This window comes from Papilio polytes, unplaced genomic scaffold (genome assembly GCF_000836215.1).
Source record: "Papilio polytes unplaced genomic scaffold, Ppol_1.0 DF824102.1, whole genome shotgun sequence".
Taxonomy (NCBI): Eukaryota; Metazoa; Arthropoda; class Insecta; order Lepidoptera; family Papilionidae; genus Papilio; species Papilio polytes.
Window position 1 is genome coordinate 1,229,857 of NW_013525102.1, and position 11,781 is coordinate 1,241,637.

Consider the following 11,781-nt stretch of genomic DNA (forward strand, 5'->3'; position numbering starts at 1 on the left):
AACTATTGGTTTTTTAATCTACAAATCTGAAATACAGTTTAAAAAACATACATTTAAATTGAATCACAATTCCTTTGTCCTTTGGAGTTAATTTTATTGACCGACAATATGCAATTACGGTTATCACTAAACATTTTTATCTTAAGTTCTTACAATAATGTAAAGTGCATGTCGATATCTTTTTAAAAGGTATTTATGAACAATTTCAGCTTCCAATAGGGCGTCAGTAAATTTTGTAAATGGTCATTTCACCACGCCAAAATCGTAAAACGAAACGCCGCGGCGTTTTATTTCGCTTATAATTTTTATCGATTTAAATTACACATTTACAGCGTATTAAAATTTAAGTGTTGTTTTATGTATGTATAGATCTGTTGCTTTTTAAATTACTTGTTTTATGTCAGCGTATAACGTTTATCTATTAATTTTACTATTTCTGGGACTAATGCATTTTATTATTAGTACTAATTTTATAATAATTATCATAAAATGCGAAGGTCTTTGTACAGTATCTTTGGCCTCGCTAATGCAGTAATGATTGGGCGAGATAACATCGGACAAGTCCTGTCTACGTTGATGTGATAATTACAACCGCCGACAGTACCCAGACAATTTCACCGCATAAATTTTATAGGACGTCGCTTTCAATAAAACTCTACGCGATTCCAAAGAACTGATTAACGCACAACTTCCCCTTATCGACATTCTCCCGTTTCCCGAACAATTATTATTATCTCCGGCGAAATTGACGCAATCAATCTAAAATTACTTCTATATAGTAAACGTTCCTAAATTAATACGGCTGTTTAAAGTTAATTTGAGCTTAATATAGTCGGGGTAAAGTTTAAAATAGCTTGTGATGTAATAAAGGGTTAAGATAGAAGCAAAAAGGTCGAGACGGGGCGGTCATTAGCGAAATGAAGCCATTAAGAGCGTGTAAAACAGTTAATTACAGCGGCGTAATCTCGTCTCGAGGACTCGCAGACTCTCACGCGGCCGCCATCGACTCGCTACATGCTAATGATGATAAAATATAATTCGATTCGACCGACGATGCTTGAAATATGTATTTTCATTTTCTCTACACCTGTTTGTCGGCATGTTGTATTAAATTTAGCAAATTTGCCAGCAAAGTTGTGACGATATATAATTCACGCTACTTAAAGTGAATATTACAAAGGTTATATAAGACTGACAAAAGTTAGCATTTTAATAATTGCTACTGAAACCAATTTCTTGATACTTCGTATTACGTAGTTACTAACTTAATCATAGTTTTATAGACGGGTTTTAATAATTGCAATAACAACTTCGACATCTATCACAGTTATATCAAAGCTATATTAACAAAACATAAAAAAGAGTTAGTCACAAATAATTCTTTTGAATTAACGAAAATACTAAACAAATTGTTACCTGTAAACGTCATGTTGATTGACATTTGAGAAGTGTTGATTGATTTTTTCAACATTTCAACGCTTATTTCTCAATGCAAAATTATTTATTTCAATACGTCCAAATATATCTTGGTATCGTTAGAAGGCTATTTTTATTTATATTTAAAACGAGCTGTTCTTGTGCTGCTTTATCCTCATGAAATTATAACAACTTTATTTTATTTTTTACAGTGCATAAAGGTTTTTCCAATTTATTTGCCCCCTAAGTTTAAAAGCATGAAAGTATATAGCCTATAGCGTGTCATAAGTGTAGGGCTTTTTATTAAAGAAAGAATTGTTCAACAACATGCTGTGATTGCCGACATCCTACACTACGAGGTAATGTGTGGTTACCCTTTATTGTATTAGTATATAGATAGATACATATAGATAAAAATTGCCATTTCGATTAAAGACGTTTGCGCAGCTGAAGGCTTAATATAGCTTCGTGTGTCGATGCAATTTGTGTTCGTTTGTTTCTATTACGGTGGCATGTTAGCTCGGAATGTTGCGTTTGTAAGCAATTCCTCAACTTCACCGTAATTAATGATATTTAATTCATTCATTTTTTGTTTTATAAAATGTGAGAACTCTATACTACTACTGTCATGTCTTTTTACCGTTTTATTGAAAATAGCACAGTTAATCATGTTTCTGGTTTTTAATACGCTGCAAATGTCTGAAATATATTTAGCTTCACATATTTATACGACGTACTTTTTTGTTAAATACGGTAACCAAAATATTAGTAAAGTAATTTCGCGTAGATTTTTAATTTGCTAAGAATCATTGATGCATGGATTATTCTAAAACGATAAACTTATCGATACAAATACATTAAGATTAAATTATTTTGACAATATCAAATTAAAACTGCCACAATACTTATGTGTTAACGATATTATATAAAACATATTTCTAGGTTAATGTTCCGATAGCGCCAAGTAAAACGATCATACTAGGTACAGGAATGCGTTGTTCGCATTTTATTGCCGACGCTATCTGATTCGTTCAAAGTTACGCCGTCAAATTCGAACATAACCTAAATGATTTATAGCGCTGAATGTTGCTTATTAACAATAGGCCGTACGGGTTAAGGTTTACGAGGAGCGGCCACCGGAAGTATAAACCGACCCCATCGCGTTCCCGCACCGACTATAAACAATTAAGACGCAGCTTGTTAATGCTAACTGCTTTATAATAACTGCTTGACGTTAATTAGCTTCATCCATCGGTGTTGCTGACGTTTAGAATATTAATTTTTTTATATTTGATTGTTTTTGGTTATTGGAATAAGTTTAAAGTGAAAGACACGATTTAAAAATGGCTAAAATTATTTTTTACAATTATACATTTCTCGGTCATAACATATGTATTACATTCAATGTTAAAAAAGGTAATAACCCCTGAATAGTATGTTGCAATAATTTGATTAGGTATAGTGTTAATATCGCCACTATGCATTTTAATGATGTATGTGCTTCACAACCATTATACTGCGGTTGCATTTTTAAAATATTAAGCAAGCGTGTAAATAAGTCGTTTCTGTCCGTAATATTTTATTAGAATTTATCGGCTGGTGTAGAGCGGTGCTAAAACGTCAATGTATTTATTGAATTACGATGTTTTTGTTGACGGTGAATGTCCTCCAGGAATGAAATTAGAAATTTGGGTATCGAATTTTATTATTTCTTCAATATTTTAATGATGGTAAAGTAACCCCTTTCACACATAGGAGAAGAAATATACAACTGTTTAGAAAAAAAAATATCTATACTAATGTAATAAAGAGGTAAGATTATTATTATTAAAGTTAGAAAGTTAATTTATCTGTGAGTAACATAGGCTGTGTTTTTTTTATAATTTTTTAATTTCATGCGGGCGTAATTGCGAGCAATCATTAATAATCACGGTTGTTTTTCTGGACTGAAAAGGAATTTAATTTATTTTAAAGTATTAGTAAATATTATATTATTGTAAAGAGACCAATAAATACTCGATCACAAAAAACTGCGATTATAAAATCTTTATAAGTAACAGAAGGTTTACAAATTCCTAATACTTGACAAGTGAAATTTTAACGCGCTCGTTGTCTATAAGGTAAGGAATACTAGCATGTTACACATTACATAACTACCAGGTAACAAGTACAATGTCGTTATAATTAAATATTTCTCGCTTAACTGCAATCTGGGAGCAAAAACTCGAATATACTTTTAATTAGCGCCGCGTCTTCGTAACTATGGCGCTAGTGTGGCGCCCCGCGGCGTTGCCACTTTACGCACGTTGCCCTCGCCTCGTTAACAAAACGTCACTTTTCTCCTATATTTATGTCTCCATTATTTTTCATATGTAAGTACATAGTAAAATATACATATGCTGATAGCTGTTAGTTTGTGGTGATGTATTAGGCGACAGAAAATGATATATGGTGGACAGATGTTGCAAAATATGAAACAAGTCTGCGACTTGAATGGGTTAGCTGTACAAAAACTACGTAACGAAATACTAGAGTAGACTTACGTAATGGTTCAATTTTTTTAAGTTTCTTTGACGTAGTTATTCGTATTAAAAATAGTAACAATGCATTGTTGTATTTTTCATGGTCTTAATTCTGAAAAAAAAGAACTATAAACAGCGTCGTGTATTATGTATAAGAAATTGAATAACAAAAGCTAACGTTTACGTACAAGTTGAGCCACTTTAATTGCCTATCGCCGGGTCTGTTGGCGCGCTCGGCATAGGACCCGCCGTCATGTCAACTGTCATCTGTCAGACCGCTATTTTAATTCCTGCGTTAAATTATACAAATTGACAATTGACATGTTTTGTCGTCTCCCGGGTAATCATGCGGAATGATCCCCATCTTATTTTATTACTTTTGCAACACAATATTTTAGCTCATTTTCAAATTGTATTTTAATACAATTAACCAATTTGAATAATGTTATGTTGCAAAGTTCCTTACATAGCTTAATAGTCTTCCTAATTTGACTAGTTGCTTATAAGGACTACCTTTAAAGATGTTTTTAAATGGAAGAATAATTAAGAAGGTCTCTCCGTTTTTAAAACCTGACCAATTTTGTTTGTAATGTAAAACCGATGCCTTGTTACTGGCAACTGTGTTGGCCAGATCTGACGCTGGCTCGATATGTCTAATGGCGGGATTATTCTGGGGCCGGCGCGTGGCGACGTAACGAGACGCGGACGACAGACGGCTGACGCGCCACGCGACTCAAGGATTAAATCCTATTTCACGCGTTGTTTTACTAGAACATATTGATATTGAGATAGTATGTATTAGGAATCATATTATTACTACTACTACTACTTATTTAAATGATTTTTTTGCAAGCATGTTCTCGTCCCTGTGTCAACTTATTGTTACAATTTGTCAAACATCGTATCATTTTAATGAAATTACGACATCACGTTACAAATGTTTTTGTAATAGCGTTTAAAAGGTTACATGGTTTTACTAAGTGTTAATTGATATTCCGTATACTTGGGGTTCGAATGTCTCGCGTGCGCCCGCGCTGCTGCCGGCTGCTATTTCATGGAACCCAGCTCAGTCGCTAGACCTGTTAGCATTCCTCCAACATGCTTTCATTTATAATGCACAATTAATATTTGTCGCTTTATTTTAATTTTATAGCCAGTTTGACATTCGATAGTTCTATTGTTTGCACTTGTAACAAATTTGTAATATAATTATGTTAATAGGGTTGCCACATGATGTTTTTGTTCCGACGCCTGTAACGCTGTTATCGAAAACAGTGCAGTATTTTGGTTTATTTAATGGTATTTTGTGCCATAAACAAAAAAAAAAAAACAAAAGTTGCCTTCCCTTCGTAGACTCGTGTAGTCTTAAAACTTCACGATGTTTAAGACGAAAATAATTGATAGGGGAAATATTAAAAAATGTACCAATTCAAGTATAAATATTTATCTTAGATCGAAACTGATAATAACTACCTAGATATTATGGGAAATACTCGAATAATTTATTTACTACTTACTATTTATAAAATTCGTTTTTATTATAGTTCACTTTCTTTAATGAGTGGTCCTTTAGACAACACCTTAATTAATACTCAGTGGTTACGAAAAACCAGCTTAAACATCCTTGTCAAAATGACGCTGTTTATTGCTTATTTTCAAAAGTTTATTTTATCGAAATTACCGTAAAGGTCATATTTAAAGGTGAAATTTAAGTCAGATGTTTTTTGCTTCCGAGTTCTTTACAATGGTTAAGCGGTTGGTAAGCGAAAAGCGGTTGGCGCAATGCTGCCTTGGTAGAATATAATATTTTAAATGATTGATATATTATTTGTTGTCACATTACATGGAGTTCCTTTTAAAATTGTGTACAAGAACCATTCGCATTATTTCTCTGAAACAATAAGAACACCATACCAGCAACAGCATAGAGCACCAACTCTATACGTACTTTCATATTATGTCATCTACTGTTCTTGTTCTTTTTGACAGATACACCAAGTTTTAAACTTGGTCTGTCAAATGAATCATTATCTACTTTTCCAGATAGTTTTCCAAATTCTTAGCAAGCTTATTCAATACTTTAATATCTATTTTCCAGTCAGTAAAATAAAAAAAATATAGTTTATTTGCCAAAAATCTTGTATTTTACCGAAAGTTCTGTACGGTAATACCAATGAATGACAAGTAACAGACATATCGATGTCATATTGTTGGCATTACTGTTTAAAACAGAGGAACAAAGTACACAATACCTTTGTAAATATGACCTTTGATGACTTTTAAGATTACGAGAATAAATAATATTAAAGCGTAAAAAAATAAAAGATGGTAGCGAAATAATTGCAAGAGTATAAATATTTATCTTCGAAACAACTGACAATGATGTTCTTGATATTTTAATAAGTATCCGAAGAATGTGATATTTACGCATTTCGTTGTATTTTTTGTGAAAACTTTCTTAAAACGCACTTTAATTAACGGTTTACAATGTTTTATAAAAAAACTTAACATCCCCGTCCAAATGACATTGTTGACGTTATTTATAATGTTCGAAAAGTTTCTTATTTTATCGAAATTATCGTAAAGGTCACAATTAAAGTGAATTATAATTGTTATTTTTACCACCTTGGTTCATCGCACCGCTTTCTCCTTTCTTGAAGGACGAGGATGTTAAAATATCTGTTAACTACCTTTCACTCGCGACTCCGTACACGTGGAAATAAAAAAAAACAATATTAACTAGGATATGGAAGAATATTCCAGACAATCTTCTACACATATGCGAAATTTCATCGAGATTTGTTTAGCAGTTTAAGCTACAAACTCTAATAAACATCCATCCATCTAAACTTTCGCGCTTATAATATTAGTAATACTGGTAAGACGTTCCAGCCGATCGTTGATTTATCCATTTCAGGTACCATTTCAAAACAATTAGGTAATTTAAAACTATACAAACATGCGATTGCATTAATATTTTATATGATAATTATTATTCAACTTTAACTTTCTTTTTTATTGTTTTTTTTTCTCGCAAAGCCTATTTTTAGTTAACAAAGACGAAGTTCGCGCCCTCAATGTGGTTGACCGTAATTGCAGTACAACAAAAAAATATAGTTCATTCATTGTTTATTCCACTTGTGGTTTCCATACATATTTATAGCAATAAAATAAGAAATGTAAACAGTACATTACTAGGTTATTTACTTTTATTTATGTTGATATTTTTAATACGTCGATCCTCGTAAACTTTAATTGTATAACTTCAAATCATAAAAGGATCTCAGTCGTAAGCATATTTTTCTCCTATGGCATCGTGGAAATGTCAACAATTACATAAAGTAAGTTGCAGAATTCGTTTTGTATGCAAATTGTTATTACATGTCCATTACCTGACAATTGCTGCATTAAATTCGAAAGTTTGTATTATAAATATATACAAACAACTCGTGGTATTTTTTTTTTGTAATATCTGTCAATAATGTTTAAAATGAAATGGCAGTATTAATTGATGTTAGTCTAGAATTTACGCTTCATTTCAGCTACATTTGATTTTACACGGAAACATCCTCTTTTCTTATTGCCAATCGTAGTGACTGAGATATCCAAATTTGTGACGTGTGCTGACAGATAATTCTCAGTATTTTCAAGCTATTGAATCACTGACATCTATACATGGACAGGCTATAAATTACGGTATATTGTGTCTATTTGTTTTACCATATTTTTGTGTTGACGGTTGCGGTTGCTCACGATGTACTCATAGTTTTCGAACGAATGATATAGTCTTGTTATTATATACTCGTAACTTTTAAAGGCCATTACTAAACATTCACCTATCTATTTATATATATCTATGCATCGAATGCATCGCCGACTTGTATAAATGAATTATGCAAATGCAACCGGTCGCGGGTAACTCTGCCAACTTTATTACAGTTGTAATGCCGCATTAATATCGTATTGTTACCTTTATGTCGGCGAGTTTAATTATTCACACAAATTCATGAAGTTAATTCTTTAGCAAGACGTACAACGGATGTCTTTGAAATATTTATTTTATCTATCTTGCTAAACGTTTGCATTAAAAAAAATAATGGAATGTCTGATAATGTTTACTCGTTGTTGTTTATTAATTAAGAACTTGGCAATAGTATTAAAGTAAAACGTTAATTATTGTTTGTTTTAAAGTTCTTTAGTATTAGAATGTTGTAGAAACTAGTAATATTTAATTATCCAGAGCATACTACGCTTATAAATGCGAACAACCCTCAAATCAACTGAATTTGAATTTTACGAAAAAATAATTTTAAAACTTAATCGAAACGCGTAACTTAATAGCTGGTCATCCCTCTATCTTTGAGGTTATAAAATTAATGCTACGGTGTTATAATTAAGTAATTTTTAAACATTACTCAGAATCATGCCTGTAATATTTATTACAAGCTGCAATGTTTCGTAGAATTATGAAATCAGATTTTTTTCGCGTTTTGTACAGCCCTGGTAACCTATCAACACATCTAAGTTTCATTAATAAGACGCCAGTGGCAGGTGCAACTGACGTAAGTATTTCGCGGAGTAAAAACACGATCGTGAGCTTAGCGTATATTTATTACAAAATATGTTGGTATTAAACTTTATAGTTTTTATTTTCGTTTAAGAAAATTAGTATGTACTTAATAATAAGTTAATTTCTATACGCGAACATATTTTAACATAAATACTTTGTTTGCAATTTAACGGAAAAGTAAATTCTTCTGCTTTCGACGAAAATTATATTTGTGTTTATAAAATGTTTATTTCTTTACAATGCGATTATAGGTCATATTCAAATATTGTTTTATCATACATCGTACACGCATAGTTGTTAAACCGTTTATACAAAACTAATTTTAAGTTATATTTTTGTTATGATATAACTGCATGCCACACAAATGCCACGTTTAGCCACATTTTTGTTGTGGCATGCAGTAATATTTACGCAGATAATATAAGTAATTTATAGAAGCTGTCAGCGAAGAGTTGGCGATGGGATCGGTGGTCGATCGACTGTCGTCCTTGACGGATGCATCTCATTACTGCAGAAGGCTCGTGCGCACGCGTGACATTCGTCTTGGTGTACCCCCCGGCCGCAGTTATTGTCCACTGTCCGAGATCCCCCGCATTCGATACCTGACCATTCAGACACACACCTTAATACGATTTATTTATGGTATGTGCTTAACTCCGGACCCGGGTTTATCGTTACCTTCGCGCTCGACCTCCGAGAATTTTATAGATCTCATGTATTTATTATTATCATACCGGTGTTATAGGAAGGTTGACACTGCGCCCGTGTTTTATTGACGCCAATATTTCTTTCTTTCACTCCCGCGTTTTATTACTAAAGGCATTCCGTAATAAATCCCTAACGATCGTTACGCGCCTACCGACTCATGTATATCATTTAACATGTTTGGAAATATAATAGGAGTAATTGTAGCGTTACGAATGAGGTCCGGTCGACCGGTGACCGGACAAATTGCCCCGAGCTTATCTTATCTATTAGTTGTTTGGTTATCAAAATTATGAAACTGCCGTTTAAAATTTACGAAAAAAAAAATGAAATTAAGAAAGGCGAAGTTATAGCGACGTGGCGAGGCGATGGTATCGCGGCGTGGCAGGAAGCGCTCCGGCCCATTTAGGGGTGCATTAAAATCGAATACATCATATTTGTTTGATTTCCTAGTTCGCGTTACACCCTGTAATTATACAAGTCACCGTCCGTATCCGGGATCATCGGTGGTTTCTTTTGGTGTGCATTAATCATATTTTTTTTATTATGAGCATATGTTTTAGTCTCGTAAAACACTTTCGAAGGTTATAAGGTTTTTGTGTCTTTATATCTAATTTGGATTTCGGTCGGTCCTTAAGGTTGAGGTCATTAGTGTGTTGAGTCATTCACTCACTCGGGTCAGTAACGTTATAACAGAAAGTGGAATTTATGTTCGTACAATTTGTCGCAACAAGGTTAAACTTTCTGAGCGACGTCATAATGTTTTACAACTTCTATAAATCTTTTGGTGCTTTATGGCCCTGTTTATAATAAATAGTAAAACTTTCTGTTTTTAAGTATTGAATATAAGTAGTGGACTTTTTACTGTACATAAATTCGTGATACTTAGTGATACGTAGTACATACATTTTTGACGAATCAAATAGAGTCTATGGATAGACCGTAAAGAAAGATATCAAAGAAACTTTGATGCGCTTTTTGTGGGAGACATATCTGACAGTGTGGCATCGAAAGTCTAATGTAATGTAAGCAATGTGATTGTTGTTGCAGACGCATGTTCCCGACGGTGCGCGTGTCGTTCGCGGGATGTCGCGCGGAGGCACGGTATGCGGTGCTGCTGGACGTAGTGCCGGTGGACGGTAAGCGGTACCGCTACGCCTACCACCGCTCCTCGTGGCTGGTGGCCGGCAAGGCGGACCCGCCCGCGCCCGCGCGCCTCTACCCGCATCCCGACTCGCCCTTTGCCGGCGACCAGCTGCGCAAGCAGGTCGTCTCATTCGAGAAGGTCAAACTCACCAACAACGAGATGGACAAGAATGGACAGGTTAGCATATTAAAAAGATCGGTTATTGATTAAGCTTAATAAGAAGATAAGCAAGCAGTCTTAGCAATTACAGACAGTACTTTATTATGTCCCAATAAATCATTTTATGTCAATCATAATAACGTATAAAATTTTCTTATTATAGTAGGCGTTATTAACCTTGATCATTGATCTACTGTTTTCATCGTCAACCTCATAAAGTAACCGTCAAAAAGTAATTAAACGAATGGCCACTTCGTCAAGTCGATGAAGCGATGTCGTGTACGATACTTCTCTCTCAAATTACTCGTAGGAATGTTCCAAGTTTGTTAAAAACAAGTAATTTTAATACGACTTTAAGCTCGATTGAAGAGATAGCGATCGCCATTTTTAAGTGAAACGAAAGATAATTGTTCTGTTTTTTATTGGTTGCAAAAGAAATATTTTAGATTTTTTTTGAACGATAAGATTCAAGTCATTACAATCAGCTTAATTATATTTAATTTATGTATAGTACAAATATAGAGGCTAGATACTTTTTACTATGAATATCATTTGTTAGTAAAGGTCTTTATGGTCTGCGCATGGGTTTGATACGTTTACTGTACAAGCGTATCTAATAATAAATTACATTATAACTCTCACTATAAACAGCGCGTTCGAAATCGTGACATCTCCATATCCGTATATCATAATCTTGCCACAATCTTGCGTGTGGCAATTTTATAGAATTACGGGTGAAATTGTCGGCGTCGGTGGATACTTCGGGCGTCGCGGGGCGGTGACGGACGCGTTGCCGACAAATTAGTCCCACATGTCGCACAGCCGGCGAGACTACCTGCGCCGGCGCAGCGCAGGTGTGCCCGCTGTGCAAATGTCACGCCGACCAGCCTACGTTGACCTCCCGATGTACTAGCACGAACCAATTCATGCCTCATTAACCACGTACAAACTAACATTGGTTATATAGAATTGAGATTATGGCATTTATGATTACGTCCAATACGTTTGATTTATGCGTTTCGTTAGTGATGAGTAACAAATTATTCATAGAAATATTTTTATACTATTTAGGTTGATAGAGTTGGCCATCAAAATGTTTTTTTTTTAATCAATCTATATTAGGAAAATTCTAACTAGATCTAAACGTAATTATTTGCGCAAATAAATTGTTAAAGCAACCGCTTTTTGACCGACTTCCCAAAAGAAGGAGGTATTCAATTCGACCGTATGTTTTTTTTTTTTTTTTTTTTTTTTTTTTTTTT

The 11,781-nt window shown here is 33.8% G+C and overlaps 1 protein-coding gene across 1 annotated transcript in view; it reads left to right on the forward strand.

Moving 5' to 3' along the window:
• Positions 1–11,781, forward strand: part of LOC106099923 (T-box transcription factor TBX20-like) — a 64,666-nt gene that overhangs the window by 22,976 nt on the left and 29,909 nt on the right. Inside the window, exon 4 of the mRNA XM_013278614.1 lies at positions 10,264–10,537. Within this exon, the coding sequence (XP_013134068.1) occupies positions 10,264–10,537 (274 nt within the window). The remainder of the gene's footprint in view (positions 1–10,263; positions 10,538–11,781) is intronic.